Source organism: Cetorhinus maximus, chromosome 17, assembly GCF_964194155.1.
Source record: "Cetorhinus maximus chromosome 17, sCetMax3.hap1.1, whole genome shotgun sequence".
In the NCBI taxonomy this organism is placed as follows: Eukaryota; Metazoa; Chordata; class Chondrichthyes; order Lamniformes; family Cetorhinidae; genus Cetorhinus; species Cetorhinus maximus.
Genome location: NC_135895.1, coordinates 98,799,411 through 98,826,715, shown reverse-complemented (window position 1 = coordinate 98,826,715; position 27,305 = coordinate 98,799,411). Strand labels below are relative to the sequence as shown.

The window sequence follows — 27,305 nt, the reverse complement described above, 5'->3', positions numbered from 1 at the left end:
GTTTCTGTCTCCACAGATGCTGCCTGGCCTGTTGAGTATTTCCAGCACTTTCTGTTTTTATTTCAGCCACATCGATCTGCTTGGCCCACACAGAAGTTGCTGGGAAAATCTGAAGCTTCAAGGATCGACTGCTTATAAACTGAAGCCTGTGATCCCTGGGCCTGCGCTGATCTAGTTGATTCCAGTGACAGTGCAGCCTCAGCAGCTTTGAGCTCAGGGAGGAGATCAGCCAAGGTTCCTGCTGCTACAAGAATATACATGTGTGTGGATGTTGGGTGAGGACAGGATCAAGGTCCTTCATAGTTGAATGCTCTGCCGACATTTTGGGGCCATTTTGACTTTGGACGATGGTATAAATGATCCACAATCACATGCTATACACGAATACCCAAAGTCAAATTTACCCTCACTCTACCTGTCTCACATATCAAGAATGTAGGGGATTTTATGGCTAATTCTTGGAGGCCTGTGTTCTTACATCTTACTAGGGTTACAAATGAAAGCTTAGTTTTATCAGTAGGATTGTTGGCCAACGCACTAATTCAGTCTGAACCTCCATGCACAGAAAGACCAAAACACTGCTGTTGTCCTTCCTGTGATATCAATAATCATGTATGGAAACAATACCTGAAAGAGGTTGCATCTCGTTGAAGTTTTTCATATTGATTGAAATCACAACAACCCTCCCACCTCCATGTTCAAGTGATTTTATTCTCCACCATTCTTCAGATTTCCTGAAGCCATGCAAGAGCTGCCAAGAGGATAGGCAGGCACTCTGGAGCCTGAGTCAGGCTCCATTCTCCACCCCGCTGGTTAAAGGGAGCATGTGTGGATTCATTTCCTTTTCCCCCCTTTCCCCTCACCACCACACGCATCACAGAAAAACATCTGCTTCTTAGTTATTGCCAATGTTGCTTAAAATGGAAATGTTCACTGTGAAATGAATTTTCTGACATCAGTATACATCCTTCGACAGCTTTCGTCAATGTCTTGCACTGTTTCAACTTGTCAAATACTTATTTTGTTCAATCATTTTGCCCTTCCACCCTTTGCCCAGCAAGGGAATTAACATAGAATTGCATGTGATTTACAGCATATTCACAGAATGAAGCAGATCATTTGTACAACAGGCCTATGCCCGTGTTTATAAGAACATAAGACATAGGAGCAGGTGTAGGCCATTCAGCCCAAGTCTACTCCACCATTCAATTAGATCACAGGTGATCTGATTGTGATCTCAACTCCACTTTCCAGCCTGCCCCTCATAACCCTTGACTCCCTTGTCTATCAACAATCTGTCAACTCATCCTTGAATATATTCAATGACCCGGCCTCCACTGCCCTCTGTGGAAGAGAATTCCAAACACTGATGACCCTCAGAGAAGAAATCCGTCCTTATCTCTGTCTTAAATGGAGACGCCTTATATAAAAGTGTGCCCCCTAGTTCTATATTATTCTCCACACATGCGCCATCCAACTTCACTTCATCTGACTTTATCCCTTAACCTTCTGTTCCTTTCGCCCTCATGTGCTTGTCTAGCTTTTCATTAAATACATCTATGTTATTCACCTCAGTCACTCCATGTGCTTTCATGCAGTTTCAGCAAGTTTCACATTCTAACTATTAATTAGTTATCACCTAGAGATGTATATTTTGAATCAAACAGTATTACAAAAAGTCTTGAGGCTGTGTGATGTAGTGTGTGTTGAGTCCCTTAAACCGATCAAAGAACAAGAACTAGAGGTCATGGCCCCTTTGTCCATCACTTGAGTTCAGCGTGCTGAGCACTGCCGCCAGCAAACCGGTTTTCCCGCTGGCAAATCCAATGAGGTTTAACATTGGTTCATACTTGATATACCCACATTGCAAATGGGCATATTCCAGGGCAAAGAATGAGCAATATCATAAGAGGTCCCCTGAAATTACATATAAATGAATCAAGCACTAAGCCCACTCTGCCCTGAAACATGTAGGTAGCATCATTAACATACTCTTCGGCACAATTAAATTGGTGTAATTTGATTGACGCCTTTGGGTGCTAGTTTTACTGACATCATTATTTATACTGATCCATTGTAAGAGAAAGACCTGGCCAGCATCTAAAATTCTCCAGGCTTGCAGTTAAAACTAAAGATTCTACTCATCATATTTACCCAATAAAAAATTCCAGTCTGCCTTGTTTTTAATTGCAAATCCTGCTCCAGGGACTGGCTCACTTGCTTAAGAGGCAGCAATGTTCCATTCACCACTGAACATACTGCAGTCAATTATGGTAATGAATTGTCAATAAATATAAAAATTTAATATAGTCGGCTCGGAATGAGTGGCAGATATGGACTTGCCTCACAGACAAATCTGCTACCGCTGCAAATATTAAGTGCACCTGAAAGCTGCTGGCAGGCATACAAGTCTATAAGGACCTATAGCATAGCTCAGGGAATTAAAGAGCCCAATGGACAGGTCCCGTGTGATGGCATCTCACCATGCACTTTGAGACGTCATCTACATGAATATTGTAAAATACTTCACAATTAATATCAAAGGTCTAAATTAAAAATAAACAAGAGAAAGGTAATTTGGAATTCCTCTTCGAGAACACCATCTCCTGATGAGGTTCTCCTTTAACAAGTACTGCGTACTTGATGTCTGATTGCTAGGATTAAATAAGGGTTGTGGGAAACCACACCACAAAGGATGGCTTTGGGCTGTATCCTCTATTAATCTGTGCTCCATCGTTAAACCACAAAACTCACAAGTAAGCACTTATCTCCTAGCTCAGAGATTAAACCGCATTTCATTTTCGATGTGGTCAAACCTGAAGTTGAAGTAGAGAACATAAAGATGATTCCTTGGAATAAAATAGGCACAATGAATTATAAATTTTAAAGATCAGTTTGTTTTGTCTTTTCCAGGTGGATTTCTCTGTAATCGCTTCACAGGCAGGGAGCACTCTCAATAATCTCATGAGTCACGCTCAGGAGCTTGTGCTGAAACTTCGCTCGTTACAGCTTGATCAGCGAGAGTTTGTGTGCCTCAAGTTCCTTGTGCTCTTCAGTCTAGGTAAGTACGTCCTTCTTTTATCATTCAACCTCATGTTAGTGCACTCAGCTGGATTCCATGAACTAAAACAAGTAGACTAGTTAGCTCTCAGGTTAAAAATTAATGGGCATTTATTGAGGCATCTACATTGTCAATCATAGATGTAGGGAAAAGATACAGGGCAACATAGACCTACACATCTATAGAAACTGCTAGGCGGTACTCTTATGAAGAAAATATGGGATAATCTTTGAAATGATTGAGGGACATAAATTTATAGCTCTCATTTTTCAGTAGAAATGAGAACTGAATTTGGATCCTCCATTGAGATGTAACAGAATCAGTGTAAACGTATTCATGAAAATATAAATGCATGTGCCACTTTTTTCCACTGATTCCTTAACACATCTTTTATATCCAGAGGATAGCAGGTACCTGTGAGTTGTTAACAGACAGCAAACTTAATGAGTTGCTAAGATGATCTTATAAATTATAAGAGTGAGCCCAAATCAGCTGTAACTATTATTCAAACCCCCAGAGAGAAATCACTGCCAAATACTTGTTATGTAAAAGATGTGTACACACACACACGCATGCACGCAAATACTTTTATATCTTGTTGCACTTTTGCACTCGTAAATGAAAACCAGCCACTGTGTAAAAATGTGCGAAATATCCACTACCGCCCATTTCCGCCTGCGTGTATAAGTGAAGATTTTCTATGTAACATAAACGCTCGCCACATATGGTGATTGCTTTATTCTATTTACATTCCTGTCTTTTGATGGTGATAGTTATTATGACAGCCATTGATGGCTAGCATGTTGCTTCCAGTTAATCCATAATGATATTCTCAGTGGGCAAATCATCGTAACGACACCAATGCAAGTTTAACAAGTGATTTATCGGCAGTGGTACCATCACATTCATCACCTAGAAAGTCACAAAGTCAGTATATGTGTTTATGAATATCCATAATATTATCAATATATAAATCTATATAATTTATAGATTTAAAAATGTTGCTTCCTGCACCATCATCAGATGTTGCTAGGCATCACAATGGTTTCAATTCCCCATCCCCAACAAAAGGAGAGATTTGGAGGCTCTCGCTTGATGGATAGCACACTGAGACAGTGCCACTCTGTTCCCCATCATTACTGAGCTCATCGCTAGATTGTCTGGATTCTCAAAATAGCTGGCTGTGAAGCAAATGCATATCCGACCTGTGTATTTCAATTGGAATTCTCTGATGCCCGTAGCACCCTAATGTCATTTTAGAAGTCTACTGGATGGAGAGTGCAGCACATACACTCCATCCTGTCACCATCTGGTAGCCCAATCGAAGAAGAGCCTGAAGTTAAATAGTCCTGTATTTTTGGTGGGCCAGGAGGAACAAGGGTGTTCAGCTCAGGAATCAGCAAAAGATTTGGAAAAAAAACAGGATGTGGGGGAAGAAATAAAGAAAGGACTCCTCTGTTCTTTCTGAATAGCTGACATGTGCATTCCTTTTACTGATCCTGGTACTGTTTCATCATTTTCCTCCAGTTACCTCTCCCATTTGTTACCATCTCCCTCCAAATGCTGATCCCATTGACATAGTTCTTACAATCTTTCTCTTGCATTTTTTCTAAGCTCTACAGTTAAATGGCTTGAAGAGAAAAAGAATATATCAGTTCCTCAAGTCCCCCTGCATGGCTGAACAGTGTTTCCCTCATTCTAGTATGATCTTGAATATCTGCTAATTTCCATTATTCATGATATATCATATTGTGAGATCACTAATCAAGGTTGAACCAGAATTGATCGCACTTTGGTTGTTGGTATTTTGGAATCTTCCCTATTTACATTGTGTCTTTAAGAGGACTGATGCCAATGGAGAAACACCAGCATGGAGATGAGCCGCTAACTTTTATTATCTGGTTGTGCAACTTTTTTCCCATTGGGGTTGGTCCTTATGGAGTAGCAATGGTGAAAATTGGTTGTTCAATTTTGTGGGCTGCTTGGCTGGTTCAGTATGGGTACTGGTATCCAACGCTTATCCAATGAGCATTTCAATCACAGTTGAAGAGCAAGGTAAATCTCTATAAAGATGTGGGGAGAGGATCATGAGCCAGAAGTATGAGTATTAGAAGATCCAATAAGCATGAAAGGACCTTAAGGAACCAGGCAGGGAAGGGTTACATTTGAATGGCTCTGGCGTATACTATTGGAGATACATCGATAATCAGTAGCACCAAACTAAATTCTCAAAACTCCCTGAAGAAAAGGGAGTAGAATTATCAGTCGTGGTGAATAGCCCACATCAATCAATTCCTCAGTCCATCACAGTTTCTGAGCCATTAACAGTGACATTTGTGCAGATTTAGTTCAGTCTTTCCTGCAGACAAGCTATCCATTAGAATGAATATTTACTTGGGAGACAGACTGATGCACTTGTTTTGTAAGTGTCCCTTCAAGTCTGGGACTTGCGTTCATCTCAGGCCCAGAAAAATGGGATTAAAGTCTGCTCACTCAGCCATCTGTACAGGCTGCCAGTGAAATGTGTTTGAATGGTCTCAACCTGGGTTGCTGTGAGCAAGGGCATGGGGAGCCTAAGTGCAAATTGTTAGAGAACTAGAAATCCCACTCACAGATTGGCTGGTGAAGGAATCAGAAATGTAACATCAAAGCAGTAGAAGGCTGGGTTTAAAGCAAGTATTTGAAGCAGCACAGAGGGAGCATCACTCTGAATCTAGTCTTGCTATGTATGATCTGAAAGCATGCTGACATTGAGGGCGAAATTCTATTACACAGCACTGATACCCCTCACTTTCATGAGGTAAAAAATGTAATCAGTGGCAAATTATATAGTAAACATCCAAATAAATAGAAAGGATTGAAGTCTTAATCCAGAAAGCCTTTTCAATACCCATTCATCATTCACACTGGATGTGAAGCAGATAAGAGAAATGACTTGATATTGATCCTCTCTATTTAGAGATTCTTTACTTAATCAAATATTTAGGTGGAATACTGATGTACATCTGACATATGAGCAATGTGAAATGTGGTTTCAGCATTCCATCAACACCTGTTTCATGTATTAGCTTGGTCAGGCAAAGGAGTGGGGTGCATTTGCATTATTATACGAAGCAAAAGCACAACAGTAGAAATGGATGTTATCATATTCTAGGCACCAGTATCTGTGGAGTGCAATCAGCAGTCAGCAAACATGAGCTTATATCCATTTACAAAGGAACCCTGTGCCTGGGCTTACATGCATGTGCAGAGAATTGAAGTCATTCTCCATTCAATGAGAGGACCAAGTGGTGTGAGAAAGCTTCCTTGTGGTCTCAAACTTCGTGATTTTACTTGGATTGTTAACCTGTTTCCCCAGTGACATTGGCATAATCATTACATTCCTTCTCTGTGTAGCAGCCATTTAAGCATAACATTGTATATAGAAGCAGTGCATATATAAGCAAATTTACTTTTTTTAATTCATGGAATGTGGGCATTGTTGGCAAGGCCAACAATTCTTTGCCTATCCCTATTTGCCCCTTGAGAAGGTGGTTGTGAACTGCCTTCTCCAACTGCTGCAGTCCATGTGGTGAAGTCATTCTCACAGTGCCGTTAGGCAGAGAGTTCCAGGATTTCTCCCCCAGTGACAAGGTAAAGAACGGTGCCATAGTTCCAAGTCAGGATGGTGACCGGCTTGGGGAGGCGATGGTATTTCCTTGGGCCTCTACCTTCCAGGTGTTAGAGTTGCAGGTTTAGTGTCCACCTAATGCCACAATATAGACTCTTCCATTAGAAGCCTGCTTAACAGTGGTTTAAAAAGGTAAAGGTTGAGATGTTACAGAATCCTAGCAAGTAGAATTTTAGGGTCCTGCAATAGTCTTGGAAGACTCTTCAGCTGGCAGCCATACATGGGTAAACGTTTTCAAGCCCGTTGGCACAGTTTTGAGTTTGACTCCTTTTATATGAGAGGGTAAGATATCCAAGCTTCCTGTGAGATGTTACAAACTAAACCTGAGAGCAATGTAGTACTTTTATTCATGTCAATATTACACCTGGACTGAGAAAAGATGAACAAAATGCTATAAATGACATCAAAGAACATGGCCTCTGCATACCATATTAAAAATGTTTGATCCTCTTACACGTTGGTCATTGTCAATTTAGACACATCAAGCAAGCCACGTTTCCATTGAAATAAGCTGGAAGGAAACTTGTCTGGCATGTTCTTTGAGGCTTAGCAGATATGTAGGGAGCTGAGGTTTTAATTTCAGGGATAAATCCCCTTCCCCACTCAGTATTCAATTATAAAGCAAATGTAACCAGGTCAGAGGAAGCTGAAACATTGACATATTGAGATTAAGCATGAAATTATAAAACTGGAGGAGGTAGGTCATTGAACAAGGTTCTGAATATCACCTGCCATGATGAGAAGTTGGATTAACCACCAGCATCAATTTGGAGAGAGCTGTGACAGTGAGGTTTCATTAGATGGGTAGCAGGATGACTAAAGTGCGGTATTTCATGTAATTCAGGTAAAGTGACTTTTTCATGGACTGGTCAATGATTGGTCACAGGCCGATGCACACACCTGACAGGCTGTGCATGTGCAGGATGAATGCCTTAAGTTTTAAAGGTCATTTGCTCTTGCTCTGAATGATAAATATTGATGTCAGAAGCGCAGCATTCTCTGCCATATTATTGATGGCACAGATTTACCTCTTAACAAGACTGCTTATAGTAAAGGCACTGACTTTAGTTTATCATCTGCAATGTAAATGTGTGGGGCGGAGGATTGCTAGTGCATAAACTGGAGTTATTTCATTATTTGGCCTCATTCTGGTTTGTGTAATTGTTTGTATCCAAATATTGAATTACCATGAAGGATTAACTGTTCCACAATAAGGAAGTTAAATAATTAAACCATCAAACCACTCTTGTGCTCAGAAAATATAACTATGCCATTAACCATGGCTCCTTGCCTATTTACTTTCTATACTAAACTGGCTGTAAAGCGTTACTGGCTATGTCAGAAGCTGCTATAAGGATTGCGGCATCCATTTATCAGGAAGCACTCCAAAAAGGGTCTAAGGTGTGAAGCCTTATAGAATTACATATAATTTTACAGCACAGAAACAGGCCATTTGGTGTGTGCCAGCATTTATGTTCTATATGAGCCTCCTTCATCTTACCTTACTTCATTTCACCCTATCAGCATATCCTTATATTCCTTTCTCCCTCATGTGCTTATCCAGCTTCTTCTTAAATGCATCTATGCTAATCACCTCAACTACTCCATGTGAGAGAGGATTCCACATTCTGAGTAAAGATGTTTCTCCTCAAATCTTTATTGGTGACTATATTATATTTCTGCCCCCTAGCTTTGGACCCCTGACACATATGGTATTACAAGTACAGCAGTGCCAGTAAGTCAGTCACAAATTTAATGCTACATTAAACATATTTTAAAGCTAAAAACATGAAATAAAAACAATTTATGTCTTGATTGCAACTGCCATGGAAACCATGCCGAAGAAACCACATTCAGTTTAACAACAACATGTATTTATCCAGCACTTTTACCATAATCAAATATCCCAAGGCACTTCACAGGAGTGTTAAAAAGCAAAATTTGGCACCAAGACACATAAAACAATATTAGAGCAAATGGACTGAAGTTTAGTTAAAGAATGTCCTTAAGAAGCACCTTAAAGGAGAAAAGGGAGCTAGAGGGACTTCCTGAGCTAAGGGTCTAGGTATCTGAAGGCATGGGGCAACAATGATGGAGCAATTACATTTGGGGATGCTGAAGAGGCCAGAATTAGATGAGCACCGATTGTTCATTTGGGTGATCAATGCATCCAGGCAGCAGGGGCCATTATCATGAGTGGTTAGCACTGTTTATAGGTAACCTGCACTTTTAATAGGGCGGTGTATTCTGGCTGAAGCTGGTGTTGGTAGTCACGAAGGAAGTGATTCTGACCAGAGAAATATTGACGAGTGGCACAACGTGGGAGAGAGCGGGCTCCAAAGTTTTTGGCTACTGCACTGAAGACCTTGTTGGCCAGGTGGAAAAGAGGAGCTATTTCCTGTAACCTCTGTGAGAAGGATGCCCTCTAGACACATGCTCAGAAGGCAAGGGCAACAGATAGCCATGGAAGTCAATGCCAGGAGGTTCCCCTAAGGACCTGGAGACTGTGCTGCAAGAAGTTCAATGACCTCACATGTGTGGTCAAGGTCAGTGCATACATCTTCAAATTCCATATTCCAACAATTGTATCACAAGCCTCAGACACTGCTAAACTCACCACACCCCCCATTACTCCCCCACCAACAATCTCTATCAACCAGGACTCTTAGCTAAAATTCATAGCTTCAGCTAACCCTCACAGAATTAACATTGCTGCAAGCCTCACACCCACATCTCACAGCTTGCACGTACTGCTAGCTATTCAACTACCACAGCCACAACACTCAAACACACTGGAACTTCCTTCTTTCTAGTAGGACAAGCTGGGACACAACTAGAACCAGCAGAAGCTAAAGGGAGGGAAGAGCTGCGCCTGCATGTCCTAACCCTAGAGGAAATAATGCTGGCCATCTTTGGGATGGTTATTACTGAAGCTGTACCTAGCAGTGGGTCTGAAACCATCAAGGATGACAGAATTCTCATACCTAGTCATTCTTCTGACATCCCACTGCCGCATTCCACACACTCTGCTCATTTACAAGTTACAGATGGTGTAGTCTGTACCTGTAACTTCTCCCACTCACCCCCCGACTCCACGGGCTGAATAATATGGGAGGGTGCAGGGACGGGATGGCATGCATTCCACCCCACCCCCTGCCCCCCACCCCACCAGTGGCCAGTGCCCTTGCTATTGCCCATCAGCCAGACAGCCTAGACTGCTCCTGTCCATGCCGAGATGGACCTTCCAAGTTCAGAGCCGCTCAAGCATGTCCTGTAAGGACATCTGTAGCCTCCCCCACAGAATATCCTACATGGCCCAGCCACTGGGGTAGCAATGTAATGGAGCACTCGGACAAATAGAGGCACTAAGATAGTGCATAGGGTTGATAAGTGGACTTTTCGACGCAATATGGCAAGATTTCATTTATAAATTTGGTCTAGAATGTTTATTTCATGATGGCTTTTGCTTTTACATTTTGGCCAACAGAACACGGCGATGGTCAGTAACAATAGGGAAGTGAAGGTGTGGGATTGCTGGTGAATGGGAAACTGGATTGCAATTACTGGTATCACACTCAGATGAGTCCCCCATGGATAGTCATGGCAGAAAGGGGCTGACCAGACTGCCTCTTCCCTTTCTCTTTCTCCTGATCCTCATGCTGCTGCTCCTCAGCTTCTGCTGGTACAGCCTGCCCCCTGGGGATGGTGAGGTAGTGCAACATGCAGCAGAACACCATGGATCTTGAGTCCTGTCCTGCTGAGTATTGCTGGGCTCTTCCAGAGCAGTCCAGGCTGGAGGAATGTTGTCTTGGCAGCCCAGTGGTCTGCCCCATCAGATTTTGAGGGGCAGCATGATTCACACTGTATGCATTCTGCACACATGTCTGTGGAATGTGCACTGCAATCAGGTGGCACTTGTCAACCAATATTTACCATTTGTCGTGGACACTCAAATCCAGCTGCTTCCAGGATGTGCCTATGGTCACATATGAACTGAATGTTGATTGAATTCCAGTATAGGCAGTGTTGACATGTGGCACCTGCACAGGGATGTGTGTGTAGTCAATGGCATCCTGCAACATGATGGAAGCCTGCTATCCTAGCATAGCTGCATTCTTAATCTGCCTGCTTCTCTCTAACAAGAGCGAATGAGACAATTAATAGAGAACATGAGTGACCTCCTTCAATGAGGTTGCTGCTGTAGCTACAGCAGGTAGCAGGCTTCAGAGAGGATGTGCTTATGGAAGCTCCAATATTTGGACACTTTGTTCCTTGTTGAGGTTCAGATAGAAGAATTGCTCCTTGAACACTCTGGGCGAATATGGCCTCCTGGTGAGAGCCCATCTCCTCCTCCTCCCTCTTCCAGCAGCTGTTCCTGCTCTGCATGACCTCTGTTCATTCTCCTAGTCATGCTGCAATCCAAAGGGAACAGTTACTAATGTACCCATGGGGGAAACTGGTATGTGCAGAAGCCTTCAGGTCAACAAAATGTCCCGGGGCACCTGCCACACCACACCCTGTAGGCTTCGACAACTTGAAACTATAGAAAGCACCAAACACTTGTTAAATCAAAGCAACAGCCAAGAGAGATCAACTGCATCTAGTCTGTAAATAGTTGAAGTTAATTTAAATAGCACCAGGGGTTGGGGGGTGGTCCTTCATGCTGATGAATGCATGCTCAATTTTGTGATGTTAAGAGAGGAAGTTGAGCTTTGAACTCCAAGATGGCTGCTGATTGACATCATGATCTGCATCATTATGAGGTCTTTTGTGATTCACCCCACAAGTGTGCGTCTGCCCTTAGCTGTTGCCATTTTGGAGCTCTAAGGGCACTTATAGCACCCAAAAAGTGGGCAGTAATGAGTCAATTTTGTGCCCAGCACTTTTCAAAATGTACTGTTCCTTTTTCAAAAATAGGTGTTAATATTATGTTCTTTAACTGCAACTGTACTTTTTTTCCTTTTACCTCAAACCTCTGTTCAAACAACAGACAGTGCAATTGATGCAGTTAGGCTGCAACTGGATATAAATTACTTAGCTGCAGCTATTTACATAAATGTAGGACAGTGGGTTACCAGACCTCAGTGTTTCTTCAGTGCTTCTTCCCCTGTACTTTTACACAAATTAGCCCTTAATAATAAGCAGTTTATAATTCTGATATTTAACCCTTGTCGATGCCCTGTGAGTTTTGATGACACATTAATGACAAGAGTGGGGTAACCTCTTTGAATAACTGAGCGATTTTACATAATGTGGTCTCTGAGGAAAATGGAATTATTTCGAAGGACGTATGTAAATTGCAGAGCATATTTAACAACTGATTTTTAGCATTTGTCAGTTCAGTCTAAAACTGTGGTGCTCTGTTAGAATGAACGCAAAGAAAGACTTACATTTCTCTAGCACCTTTAATGACCTCAGGAGATCCCCAAATGCTTTACAGCCAGTGAAGTGCTTTTGAAGCAGTCGCTGTTGTAGTGTAGGAGACATTGCTGCATAAGCTAATACACAAACAGGCATCTAGGAACTGGTACTGGTTAAAGGAATATTCTGTTGTCAGTTCAGCATTACAAGGCTAGTAATTTAGGGAGTCTGTCATTTTACATGTTTCCTAGCCATTAAGTATCTCTGAGGAAATTACAGTGGCTCCTCAGCTTGTGTTGCTTGTTATGCTAATTAAAGGGAATGGGTGGGAATGTCCACATCATTCAAATCTTCACGGGTCGCACATGCACTGCGCTATGTTACAGCTGAGGTTACAGCTTCTTTCATTTTCAGCAATTGCACAGTTTCTGTAGCCAGAAAGTTTGCAGCATGGCTAAAGAATGCTCAGCGCTCCCTTGTTATTGGATTGAATGGAAGAGGAGTAGGTAATGGCTGTCAGAGGTGTCAGATGGCACCAGGGGCATACTGTCTGTCTGCACTGCTATGCCACTCATTGCATCTACAAACCCAGACGTGGGAACGATTGAAGAACACTGTTGTGGAATGCTTAGGCTCAGTAAGGAGGCAGTTACTGAGCTGTGTCACGGGTCCTCCGATAGATCTGAAGGTAATGTCAAACATAACAACAAAGCTTATCAGGAGCTGGAGGTGTATTGAGATATGACTTGCTTCAGTATTAATGCAGCGTACAAACATTCCTCCAATCTAGCTGCTCTTGTCTGCTCCCCCTTTAGAAATTCAGGAGTTTAAGTGTCAGCTTAGTTCCTCTAGGTGCTGTTTGTACCTTTCCATTTGGGAAGCCAACAGTACAAGCAGAAGATCTGCATATACCTCCCCAAAGACTAATATCTGATAACAGACAGGTGAGAGCTTTCCCAAACACTTTACTCATAGTTATCCACCCCACTGTCACCCCCCACCCCTCCCACACACACACACACAAAAATATGTGGCTGAATTTTCCCAGCACATTGGTGACAGCAGGGAAGTGGGAGGGCTGGCAAAATGGCAGGATGAGATGTCTGGTAAAGAGCCCAGAGTCTTCCTGCCGCTATGCCATATTGTTTGGATGCCTGCTGAGAGGCCAATTGAGCCACTAAAGCGGCCAGTTAAGGGCCACTACACTACCCACCTCTATTGGAATTTGCCCACTTCAGGAGGGCCCACTGTCACATGGAGAGACCACCAGGAAAACCCTGCCCCCTCACCCAGCAGGTTCCATAAGGTTGGGGGCGGGAATGGAGGGGCCTCCTTGGCGGCACTTAACGGCCCACGTATTGGCCTCCCCAGGGGCAGTGCCCACACTGGCAGCAACAAAGCCATTGGTGCTCCACAACCCCTCCCACCAAACCCTGTTGTGATCTCCAGGGTCTGCCTGCCTGGTCCCAGTTCCCCCAGCCACAATGACCTGTCTTCGAGGGCACCCAACCATTAAGGTGCCCTCTCCCTGACCATGCACCCTCAGTTATGGGCCAATGCTGGTGGTGGTACTGCTGAGGCACTGGCCCTCTAATTGGGCTGGCAACTATTGGGAGCAGCCCACCATCTTTAATTGGATGGTGTCCCCAGCAGCAGTCTGTTGATTGGCCATCGCCAGCAATATGTTGCCCCAGGGTCATTCCACCTTCTGAAGCAGGGTTGCTTTTGGCCCCGGGGGTGGGACTTCCAAGTGAGCTTAAAATTCAGCCCATGATTCCTTGATTATTTGGCCCATTACTACTTCAGAGTGGAATTGGTGCCCATTCAGATAGTGTGGCTGTGAGTTTCACTGTGTTTGATAATGAGTGCCTGTCTTTGGGAACTCATATGTTCGATGAGGGGGTGGGGCAGAGACGCGGTGCGGAATCAGAAAATGGTAATTACTGCAGTGTGTCAGGTACCTGCAGCAATTTAAAGGGACAAGCAGCCTTGAAGAATCCCACAATGTTGCTGATTCTGAGAAATTTCTACCAATCTACTGATTTGGACATCTTCATTGATGGTTTCTTCAACACCACTGACGACTATTTTGGCCATTGAAGGTATTTGATGCCATTATGCTCCCCAGATTGTTCTGTTGGGGCATTGCTACCATCCAGTGTTGTGCAGCTGATAATGATGGAGATTGGGATACGTGACATTATCTGTTATTATTGCATATTTGGGCATTTGGTAGAAGGGACACCGCACAGTACATAATGGGACATAGAGGAAGTGGAGATCTCTGCAACATCATCCTTAACAATTTTGCATCCCTGTTCTGCCCATTACAGCTGCCAAACCTGCAGAGAAAATGAGGAAAATGTTGTTCTATAGGCCTGAAATGTGGACACAAATCTATCTTTAAAAAAATCTGAGTTATACTGCTGGGTAGTTCTGACGGCAAAGGATTAGTCTCTTTAGTGATATTGCTTTTGTGATTCAGCTGCCTAACATGGCCGTGGGTTGCACTTTCTTCTATATTATATACACCCACAACATGCAGGAGATCTTCAGTTACGAAGGGTAATATTCATTGTTGCCTTTTCTTGAGCACATCTTATTTTTTCCAATCAAAAGCAAAATGCCGATGGAAATTCAATATATAAACAGAAAACGCTGAAAACACTCAGCAGGTCTGGCAGCATGAGAGGAGAGATTCACTATTTCATCAGGAATGAAAGAAGTCAAAGATGAATAGTTTATAAATAAGTACAGATACAGAGAGTTGGGTGAGGGTAGAGGAAAAGAGCAAAAAGGAAGGGCTGTGACTTTTCCCAATATTCACTTCTCTCCTGAAGGCACTGATTCTCGCCCTCTTGCTTGTTCAATTGTGTCTCTAGACTGTGAATGCTGACAGGCTATTTACCCATAAAATTACTCATTACCTCCATTAATGCATGGAGAAAGGATAGTAATAGCACCTTCTTGTGGCCATTTATGTATGTATGTATATAAACCAAACTGGACTAAACCAGTTTTCACTTGGGTACCAGACGCTATGGGCTGAATTTTTAGCTTGGTGGGCGGGTGCAAGCCCAACCCGACCAATCGTAAAATGATGCTCAATGATGCCAGGTGAACGTCCCGACGTCATCGCGCACCTGCCGACAGTTAAAAGGCCTTTTAAGGCCATTAAAAAGGTAATTAAAAGATATTTTCGGCAGTCCATCAAACCTTACGATTGGCAGGCAAGCGAAAAGGCCCAAGAGACCTTTGCATCTTTTTGGAAACCTCATCTTCAATCAAATGAAAATAAAACAAAAAATGTAAAATTTATTTAATAACATGTCCCTGCTCTTGCGACAGAGTCACATGAGGGGACATGTTATATAACATTTTTAACATCTTTATTTTTTATTTTGAAAGCTGTTCATCTCTCCCTGAGGCAGCTCCGTGCCTCAGGGAGATTTTCAGGTACACCCTCGCATGCATGCGGGAAGTTCGTGCTCACCCCGCTCGTCCTGCTCCCCTGCTCCCCCCAACACAGGCAGCGCTGCCACTCACGTCTCACGCTGGGCAGGCCTTAATTAACCCGCCAGCATGAAAACACGGCCCAGTCCCGATCACGGGCAGCGATCGATTTCCCAACTGCTTACTCAACAAGGGCAAAATTCTGCCCCATGTATTTTTGTCCTGCGATATCACAAAGGATGGAACTTGCCATGCCAATATCAAGAGTTGCAGAGCTCTCTTCAAAAGCACAAAGGCACAAAGTTGCAGCGATCTTCCTCCCTCCTGGAAGCTGTTCCCTTGTTCACTCAGTGGCGATGTGCTGAAGGTTTGTCGAGTGTACACAATGACAGCCATGTGCTCACTTTGCTTCCAGGCAGGTGTGTGAGTCATAAATATCCATCATGCAGCTGGCTTTTATTGGGTGCTTGTTTTGTGGGGTCACCTTTACAGATGGTAGGGTCAAAACTGGTCCAGTTTGACTTGACAATTAGAAGGTTTGTCTTGCTGAAATGTGACAATTCACTGAAAGCTGTGAAAGAACCATCTAAATGCTTTGCCTGAGGCCTCAGTCAAGGAAAATCACTGTCTACTTGTCCTGCATACTTTGTCTGTCACCTGAATATTGGAAAACACTGTTTAACCTTGTTTGAGGTTGCGAGGCAGATCCCTCATCTTCCTCATCTGCTTCCAGCTTCTTCAGATGTTGGGGATTGCATTCCTACTTTGTACCACCTCCTGACATATGGGCAACACAATTCCCATGTGGGCGAGGTGTCCTAAACTGCCCAACAGTTCAGCTGCCCTTTAGCCTGCTTGCTGAAGGAACAGCTTCACTGATAGATCACTGGATGAAAGTGCTCAATAATGTTACTGATCCATCAGGCTGTATGTAAAACAAAGATTTTGCCTGAGATTTCCTGCTTGACCAAACAAAACCTTTGCCTTTAAATACAGCTTCACACAGTCTACACTAAGTGCTCACAATGAGTAATTAGGGAGGTCAATCCGGGAGAATCAAGTGAAGTCAACCATCTCAAAAACACGAGCACATAGCTCATAACGCTCTGGTCCCATCACCTCATCAGTAGAATGGGAAAAGAAATTCAGTAATGAGCACATGAGAAGAATTGTTGATTTGTCATGAATGTGAACATAGTTGGATTATGGGTGGAACTACTTATATCCTGCTAAAGGATCTCCTTCTCAGTGGATCAATGAAACAATTGTAGATTAGTCATTACTTCTAAGTCATTGTGTAAGAGGGCCATTGTTCTGAGATGACAATGCAAGAGCAGATTTTTGACCTAAGCATTATAAACTTTGGAAAAATTTGGAGCAAATTTTTTTTGAATTATTCAATAGTCAGCACGTCTGTATAATCACAATCTTCCAAGAGAGCCATAATGGTCAGGGTGTTGGTTTTACTGTGTTGTGTCAGAGCTTGCTTTTTTTTCCCAACTGCAAACTTCTCAAATGCTGAGACCTGCAAGTTGGACTGAGGTCTCACAGTCCTTGCAACTTAGCAGGGTCACAATCTTTGTTGGGGCAACAATTGGAGGATCAGCCAGTGATGGCACAGGTGCGCCAACAAATTCTTCTGGGTAGTGAACTAGCTTCATAGCAGAGTCCAAACTCAAGAGAAGATAAGCAGAATGCCAAGAGTCAACACTCAACATTACCACCAAGGGCTGGGTTTTTAGCCTTCGCTGGGGTGTGAACAGAGAGGTCAGGTGTGGATTTTTAAGCTGCCGGCCAGCGTGCTAGTTTTCTGGCTCTATTCTATCTCCATGCCAACTGGAGCCACTTAAAAGGCCTCATAAGGCCTGCTGTCAAAGGCTGACTAGGATTTTGCAGCCGGCAACCCCCTCCCCCACTGGGTCCCTGCAAGCGGCAGGGGACATTTACAGCTGTTGGGGAGAGCATCCCTGAGGCAGAGCAGGGGGCCAGTGCTCCGGGCAAGCGTGCAGGTCCTCTCTGCCTGGGTTCAGCAGCAGCCATAGGCTGCCCTGTAGAGGGATTCCCCTCCCCGCCTCTGCCTTCACTATGGTGGCCCAGCTGCAAAGGCCATGTTTTATTTTAGATTTGAAAAGAAGGTGGCACCAGTAGCCTCGATCCTGCTGCTCCTTTCAGGCTGGAAGGCCTCTTATTGGGCAAAATGACAGGTGAGTGACTGTTTCCCGCACTGTGCGGGGTTTGAGCCTGATGGTAGGGTTCAGAAATCCGCAGGGAAATCCTGCCCCAAGCAGGGCGGATGAACCAGCGTGATGATTGTCTGGAAAAGCAAAAGTGCTACTCCTGAGAAAAATGAGTGTATTTGGTGTCCTTCTCATTGTCACTATTAGCAGACAGGACTGATCACAACACACTGTATATCCTGGCTTTAACACAGGAAAAATACAGAATAGGACGGTTTGCTAAATCCAAGCGCTTGGTTCAAGAAAATTGATGAGATCGTTGTTAACAGTTACTCATGTTTATTTTCACTTAGCAGGGGGTCAATTAAAATGTGATGGAATAGAACAGTGGGAAAAATATGAATCAAAATGCCGCATGTGGTCCGCAGATGCTGAAAAAGCAAATTTGCCGTCCTGCATTGATTTACTAAACCATGGACAAGACACAAGTAACTATATACGATGCCCATTAAATCAGCTGTAAAAATCCAGATCCGATAGAGTCTTTGACTTCACTTTAATTCCTGGCCAGGGAAGCTAAAGTAAGTGCAAGTTAATAGAGTTTTAATCCAGTTTAAGTGCGGCTTTAATGGGTAAAACAGTTAGGGCCTGCGTTAACAGATGCTGGCAGAGCAGATAAGCAGCAATTTGTCACTAGCTACATTTGACCGGGTGCCTGTAAAATGAAGTGCCAATAAAAAGGAGGTTAGACATTACTTGACCCACGTTCTCTTCATTCAGCAACTTGTCTTTACTCTGAGCACAATCCTGAAACAAGCACCAAGTGACTGGCACCACATTATAATCACTGTCAAGCCTTAGATAAATGTAGTTCATTTAAAAATGAAGGGTTTATCAATGGGCAAATAATTGCTGAGCACTATTGATTCTCTGCATCTCACTCAACCTAGGACATCAGGGTTTGCTGAAATGGTAAACATTTAATCAGCGTGCATGTCAAACAATAGATTTCATTCAACTGCTGCAATCCAGTGCAAAGAAAGACCAAAAGAGTTCAAACACCACCATGACCTGACCTGCCAATACATATTTAATCTACTGTGTCTACATGTTATATGGTGCAGGAGAGGATATATTTTTTTGCTTTTCCTGCCTGATAACAGAAGCATTAGCAAATTGACACTGCCGTCTGTGGATTGTCTTAAAGACAAGATCCAGAGGCTGATGGTATTTGAGAATCACAGTGGGGGCTAATAATATTTGCAGAGTCTGACAGGGCTTGCCGTCCCCTGCTGACCAAGAGGTCAGGACATTGTAATAGTAAATCCGAGTGCTCTAGCCTCTCCGTCATGTTGTTGCATAGTTTCTGATGCATAGCATTTTTATAAAATGCATGCATCATTTCTACTATGCAAGCATGGGTCATAGTGCACTGCAAATTCAATATTTTTGTAAAGTTGGGAGATTATCCCACAGCAAATAATAAAACAATGGGCTCATTAAAGTAATAATTGAATATTGGCACAGTGTCTGTGAAGGCAGCTGGCTCTCTTGGTTGTCTTAAGCACGACATGCACAGGGACTGACAATATTTGAATAACACAGGGGCTATGCATGTCTCCACTTTATTTTATACCACTTTGGAAAGCAGGAAATTGTAATATGCTATGACTTGAGCCTTCAAAGAGAAGTAAAGTTAACTGTCAACGATCAAACTAAACAGTGATGTAGGTTTCCTCCAGTACTAAGCACACTGTAAATTGTACATGGATTTCTAAATAACAGATTTACAATTTCATTGCGCCTCACACAGCGAGAATCTTCATCCACAATGAGAAATGAAATTCATATAATACCTATAATCACTACAGTTTTCTGTCACAGTCTTTCTGGGCTTAAATAATTATACCATTGTTTTAGGAAATGTCACTGATATCATTTCAATTAATGAGCAGTCGCTTGTCAGGTCATGTTATTTCACATTTGAACAAAGCATTTTGCAAGTTGAGGTCACTACATAAGCAATATTATCATTGTCATTCAAGCAGGAGTCTTTCTAACATAAGGGAAACTCCTGTATGTTTAAGATCAGAAGTACGTTTGTTAATTCGTAGCGCTACTTGTTGAAATCAGGTTGCCCAATATTTTCTTTAAAAAAAAGTTAAAATTATTAAACAGCAAACAGTGGAGTTTCAAACAACTCCACTGACAAGAGTGTATTTTCACCCCATAAATGACTTGAATTTGTCCAGACTGGCAGCAAAACGACCAAAAGGGTGAGTTTGAGAATAGACATACTTCCAACGATTCAGAATTGTTGACTATCATCTGTGCATTATTTTCAGTTTGAATCCCCAGAAATAATAACCTAATTAACCACAAATACTATCAGCTGTCAAAATTGATGTTCATTTCTTTATAATGTGCATACAAGGGAGTTCGTGGTTACATACTCCAGGGACAGGAGAACACTGTTTGCAAATTACCATTTCTTAAATATATGAAATAATTTTAAATTCCGTAAAGATTGATTAACATTCAGTATCAGTGACGGTTCAATACTTACACCTCTGAGAGTTGGCAGAAGCACATTATGGTGCATAAAACTGCTAGTACGTCTTAATTAACTGCAAGATAAAAGGAGTGTTTTTTTTCCAGTGAGCAAAGCAGTTTGGCAGCTCCTGGATATAAGTCATTTCCAAGTTCAGAGTTTAAGAACAATCAATATGGACATAAGACAGAAAGAGGTGCGTGTGCCGGGAACTGAGAACATTGGGCGCTTTGAGGTGTGACGAGCAAAAGGATCTGAGAAATGTTAAAAAACAAAGTTAGGAACACCAAGAAAGACACTATTATGTAGTCAGTGGTTTTTAACTTTTAATCAAGTTAAGACACCAGAAGGAGAGAGCCCTGGGTAAGAAGGCATTTGACTATCATATGTTGCAACCTATGGTGCACTAAGACCTTGCTCCTAAGAGACTGTTTTTGCTCACTTAATTCGCTGAAGCAGTTACTTCTGTGGCAAATATCTTCAAATAAATAAATATCTAGTAAAGAATAAGAAGAATAAATACCAATGGGGATGATTGAATTAAGAAATCTAAATCCTGTGTTGTATAGTTATCCTTATGGTGGCACTCCTGCTTTATCACTGATTAACTCCTCTGACCTAACTAGCAGAAAGCAAACACTCCATTTGTGACAGTAGCACAAGATCACCTCAAGCAGCCCCAATTTCATCATTTTTCCTTCATTACATGACAAAATAGCAGCAAATGTCTACTCTGTAGGCTTTATAGTTTCATGTTTATTGCTGAAAAACGAGATATGCTCGAAGCTTTTTGCCTTGCACTCATCAGGACAGATTCACAAGAATACTAATTGTAAAGCAAACAACAATTTATACTGCATGAGGAGAATGCTGATTGGTTGGCAAGTGGACTTGATTGGTAGAGGCATTGCCATGGAGAATGCGCCATGGAACAGTGAACTGCCAAGCTTTTGTTTAAATTCAAACAAGACAGGTTGACTCTGATTTGTCAAGGCATTTCCATGGGGAATGGCAGTCCCCATACTTTTGTTTAGTTGAAAAAGTCACAAATCGTGGACATATTTCTTCTTTCGGCAAAGGACAGGGCCCTGTGTGTGAATATATGTAGCTTCTAGCACATGTAAGTGAGCCACACTGTGAACCCGAGTGATAACCTTAAATTGGTTGTTCATGTAATTCTTAGCACAATCAGGATTGTTTAGCAAGTGTTGTTCAATCACGGAATCACATCTAATGTTGGACACTATGTTTTGAATTTTGCAAGCGGTCAGTACTTTGCCTCTTGTGAACAGCCAAAGGGACGTGCTGTTTGATACAATCCACCAGCAATACTCAAGTTCTGCACTACCAAACAACTAGTTTCATGTTTACACAGTGGAGCACTGACTATCTCCAATAACAGGAGTACAAAAATAATGAAAAAAGATAATTTGATGAAGCTGAGACACACTGCAGACTGCCTGGGACTACCAGGATATGGGAGGAAGTCAGGGTGCCATAGACCTGGCCCTTTAAGGCCGTCCACAATGTACGAGAACATAATTAACCCAGAATTTGTTGAAGTGGGGCATCTCAGGGCGTGCCCTATTAGACTTCTTCCATCACCCCACAGCTCAAAATTTTTTACACTGTAACTTGCTGAAAGAGTGAGTTGGTAATGGCATAGTGAGAGCAATGGGGGCATCTGGGACCTTAGGGAATGGTAGGACTAACAGTCTGTCTTCTTGACCAAAGAAATTTAAGGCCTGAGAAAGAAACAGAGGAACGGCTGAGAAGGAAATAGGGTGAATTAGAATCAAATCAGATGCAGGAAGAGAAATAAAGTTTGCCATGAGAAAAGCCATTCAACTGATCAGGCCTGCACCTTCCACAGTTCACACATGGCTACCTCAGTGATGAACTCTTATGCCCTACCCAAGAAACCTGTGCTTCCTATCTAACGTTATGTGAATCAAAACATATCTATTATTATAAAGGCAAAATACTGCAGATGCTGGAAACCTGAGATAAAAACAGAAAATACTGGAAATACTCAGCAGATCAGGTAGCATCTGTGCAGTAAGAAACAGAGTTAATGTTTCAGGTCTGTGGCCTTTCATCAGAACCGGGAAGAGTTAAAAACATAATAGGCTTTAAGCAAGTGAAAAGGGGGAAGAGTGGGACATAGAACAAAGGGAGGGTCATTGATAGGGTAGAGGACAGGAGAGATTAAATGACATGAGAACAAGTCGGAGAGTTAAAATGACAGACGACCAGAAGCTCAGGGGTCATTTAGTGCTTGTCACTTTAATTGCACACTTTGCTCTCACACTGACCTCTCTGTCCTCGGCCTCCTGCTGTGTTCCAATGAAGCTGAAATTAAGCTTGAGAAACAGTACCACATCTTTTGATTAAGTACTTTACAGCCTTCTGGACTCAACATTAAGTTCAACAATCTCATTCCATAACCTTGACTCCCATTTTCTTTCCTTTTTCTTTGCAGGTGTTGACTTTCCTTGTGTTTTTCTCATGTCTTTTTTTCCAGGTACCAGCTGTTCATTATTCTGCCATTCACACCTCCTCCAGACACATCTTTTGTTCCTTAACCATTACCGCTCCCTCTTGGCTGGTGCCTCCAACACTTCTTATTTAATCTATCCTGCCTTCCTCCCTATCACAGACCTTATTTGTTCTGTTTCACATTTCCAGCATTTTCTGATTTCACATCTATTATTATCCCCAGTAATGTTGGTCCAACGTTGCTGTTAAAGTTAGAGGAGCAGAAACATTGGAAGTATGATAGTACAATGCTGCAAACAGACACGAGGTTGATCAGGGACTGAATGAACTGTTTCTGATTCAAACACTTCTTTGGTGCTGTTGCAGATTCCGTGTTTTTGAAGCATTTACTGTTTTTGTTTCAGGTTGTCAGGTTTTTATCATTTTTCCTCCACTGGGTTAAAAAAGAAGTTGAATTCTCGGAGCTGCTTATTTTATCTGTAATGGCAGATCACAGACTGGGGAAATCTAGAAATTCACCAGCCAGCGTTGGGGCAGGATTTTTCGCTCGGCGTGTGGGCACGCGCCCAACGCACCCAAGCGTAAAATAGCACGCGATGACATCAGGGCGAGCGTCCCGACATCATCTCACACTCGCGCGATATTACAGTTAGCGGGCACATACGAGAGTTGGCAGTGCACCCGTCGATAATTAAGAGGCCTATTAATTAACCTGGATTTTTCGCTGCCCGTCCATCATTACAGTTGGCGGGCGGGCGAATCGGCCAGGCGGTCTTCGGATTTTTGAAGAAACCTCATCCAAGGGCGGGATGAGGTTTCCGATATTAATTTTTTTTTAAAAAAACGTCTGGGCAGAATTTTTATAATCTATATGTTTAGGTGAGTGAGTCTGATGTGTGGACATTTTATTCTGCATTTATAAATCTTTATTTGATGTTTTTAAATTCTTCAGCTCCCTGAGGCAGCTCTCTCTGCCTTCAGGGAGCTTTCATTCCACGTTCCCCCACGCCCGTGCTGACTTTAGCGCTCGCCCACCCCCACCCCGGCAGCGCTGAGCCTTTCAGCGTGCCTTTCACGCTGGCTGCCCGTTAATTGGCCAGCCCATGTGAAATCGCAGTTGGGGACTGATCACAGGGAGGCGGGCCTTTACCCTGTCACTCCCAGGCCCGCCCACTGCGCCCGCCCAACAACCTCAACATCCTGCCTTTGACAAAGCTGCCGTCTGCTTTTCATGTTCCACAAGTCTTTTGTTACTGGATATTGCATTATTGGTGGTGAAATTTTGTGACATTAATTCTTTTAACAGGGCAGAAATTCTTCAGTTGCCAGCAAGAAACAGTGAAATACCCACATAAAATAGTCATTGTTAATCATGCAAATAGCATATTGTAAAAGGGAATGTTTAGTGTGTTCCTCTGTTAGTGACGGAGCCATGATTTCATGTTAGAGAACATTGTGCTTAAAAAGTGATGGATGCTTAAACTAGATTTTTATCATAATGATAACTGTTTGAAGGGATATTTAAACATGAACAATAAATGGAGATTTTCATTTCCTTAGACCATCATCCTCAGTTAGTCAGGGTGCCATGGATTGCTCCAGCTCAATTCCATTTGTGTAGAATTTCAGGCATTAATCTAAATGATGATGCCTTTGCATATCAGCTTTGGGATGTATTTGAGATAGAGGAGGTTAGGTCTTTCTTAACTTCGCTTTGCAATGGCAGGTTGGTGCAGCATATAGAAAATTATTCACACTTTGGCTGTTCAGAGTAGGCCTGTATATGCCACAAAAAGATGACTTCTGACAAAGTTTGCAGCTTCACCTCAGAGCTGTCAATCTGACTTGTAGCACATTCATGGCATTTAATTCAAGAATTAACCGTATAAAGGTCGACAACATGGCCGTTTAGTTGCTATTGAAGGTAATGTGGAAGAATCTATTTCTGACAACCACTGAGGCAGTTTGAAGATTTCACTGATAAGGTACAATAACCTAAGCCTTCTTTTTACATATATAAGAAAGGAAGACTTGCATTTGTTTAGGGACTTTCACAACATCCCAGAATGCAAAGAAGTACTTTTGAAGTGTAGTTGCTATTGTATTGTGGGTAAGGCACCGACGAGTTTGTGTCCGGCAAGGTCCTACATTAAGCAGTATGATGATGACCAGACAGTCCATTTTAGTGATGTGGATTGAGGGATAAATACCAGTCAGGCCTCTGGGAAGAAACCCCAGCTCTTCTTTGAAGTAGTGCCATGGAATCTTTTACATCCACCTGAGAGGGTAGCCAGAGCCTCAGTTTAACATCTCACCTGAGAGATGGCACCTCCAACAGTGCAATACTCCCTCTGTACTGCGCTGGAGTGTCAGCCTAGATTTTTATACTGTGGCCTCTGGAGTCCAGCTTGAACCTATGATTCTCTGACTCAGAAGCAAAAATGTTACCCACTGAGCCGTGATTGACACTAGATAGACAAATGACCAAGGAATATTTATGTATCTAGTGGATCAAGTTCTGAAATTGCTTTCTATCGGTGAGTGCCAGTGACCTCATCGAGGAAACTGGCTTGGAGAAGATGCTAAACCTGACAGAGTGAAAAGAATAAAATAACATAGGTGAAGATATAAATTTGCAACACTTATTTTGGTGGTATTTATTTAGCCCTAAAAATATCGGTCTTTAAAACTTCTCTAAGCCACTACAAGAGGACTCAGGTGTTCAAACAAAAATAATTCAGCAAGCCAGGGAGAAATAAAAGGAAGTTAAACAGATAATGTAAAAAAGTCTTTCTGTAGGATAGACTCTGTAAGTAAATGGAGGAAGTAAAAAGTTCATTATGTTATAATAGAATAAAACTGGAGACAAATAGAGAGATAATTGATTATTGCAACATGTTACAGTATTGAAATCGTAGCAATATCTTTACAATCTTTTGCGGATTAGAATGTCTGCAGAAGGAAGGCATGTCATAAAGTCATAGGTTACAAGCACGAGGCACATATTGACTCTTCAAAGGGTGATGTGCTTATTTGTTACAGCAGTCTTTTTTTTTTCTGCCTCATCACCAACGTTATACTTTGCCTTTCCTGTTGATGTATCAAGTGTCACTGTTAGAACCCACTACAGGAAAATCAATATCCACTCATCACTTTTGGACATATAAACTAAGTGGGGAGTATCACTCTGTACTATCAGACTCGCTGTTTAATGAGCAGAAAAGACTAGAGTATAATAGCACAAAGTGATTTAATGGATTTGTTTACCAATCTTCTACTCTCCTCCTCCATCAGAACGGTTCCCTGCAGTTCGTATCTGAATTGCGCATAGACGTCTCTTTGATTAGCCCCGAACTGCAGCTCATGAGGGAAAGTTCTCTGACTTCATGTTTCCAATAAGGAGCTTTACCCACTGGCATTGCCTATTGGAAATCTGGATACACTCAGCGCATTGATTTTCCAACCATTTAAATTAATGACCGGGGAGCTGTCTGACATACTTCTGAATTACAGACGCACACTTCAGGCAAACAAGGCTCTATTCAGGAGTACCAGGTCAAAAAGTCACCTGTTGGTGCAGAGTCAGTCGATTTGAATGACTGCAGAACCAGCTGTACTCCTCTACCATATCTTTCTTGATCCCTCTGCTGCCTCTGTTTGCTTGTCCAGCCTTGGCTGAGTCATCCTGTCAAAGAACCAACTTCTCATCAATTAGAAATAATTTGCTTTCAATTCCATGGACTTCAACTTTGGCTGGAAGTCTCTCATGAGGAACTTTATCAAATACCTTCTGGAAGCCCATATAAATAACAGCAATAGATATTCCCTCTTTCCAGGTGCTCCCTGACCTGCTAAGTGTTTCCAGCGTTTTCTGTTCATATTTCAGATTTCCAGCATCCCCAGTATTCTGCTTTTTTGGTGAGTTGACACTGCCCTGTCCACTACTTTAGTTGTTTCTTCTAAAAATTCATTCAGGTTTGTCAGGCATGACCTACCCTTTATAAATCCCTGCTAGCACACTCTGCTCAGCTGAAAATTTTCAATGTGTTCGGTCACCCTATCATTAATTACAGACTCTAGGAATTTCTGGGCAACAGATGTTCGGCTTACTGGCCTATAATTCCCTGGTTTCCCCCTCTCGCCTTAAATAACAGAGTGATGTACAATTTTCCAATCTAAAGATACGGTTCATGAATCAAGAGACACCTGGACAATTATAGTTAGGGCGTCTGCAATGTTATCATCCACTTCCTCTCCCTGAGATGAAAACCATCTGATCCTGGGAATTTATCACTCTTTAGTGCCATTATTTTCTTCATTACTGTTAGTTTGTTTATGTCAATTTTGGTGAGTGGCCATCTCTGCTTCAATATGAGTGAATAATGATTCCCCAACTGTCAGAGTGCACTCTTTCATGCATGTGCACGAAAGAGCGCACATCTCCCTGAGGCAAAGTGCTGTCTCAGAGAGAGCACTGAAAGGCTGACATATATAAAAAATAGAACAATAAAAAATTAATTAACATGTCCCCCT

General features: G+C 42.3%; 1 protein-coding gene across 4 annotated transcripts in view; it reads left to right on the top strand.

The window, feature by feature from the left end:
• nr5a2 (nuclear receptor subfamily 5, group A, member 2) overlaps nucleotides 1-27,305 on the top strand; it is a 183,216-nt gene that overhangs the window by 118,334 nt on the left and 37,577 nt on the right. For all 4 annotated transcript variants that reach the window (XM_078561709.1, XM_078561710.1, XM_078561711.1 and 1 more), the window contains exon 7: nucleotides 2,914-3,061. In XM_078561709.1, the coding sequence (XP_078417835.1) occupies nucleotides 2,914-3,061 (148 nt within the window). The remainder of the gene's footprint in view (nucleotides 1-2,913; nucleotides 3,062-27,305) is intronic.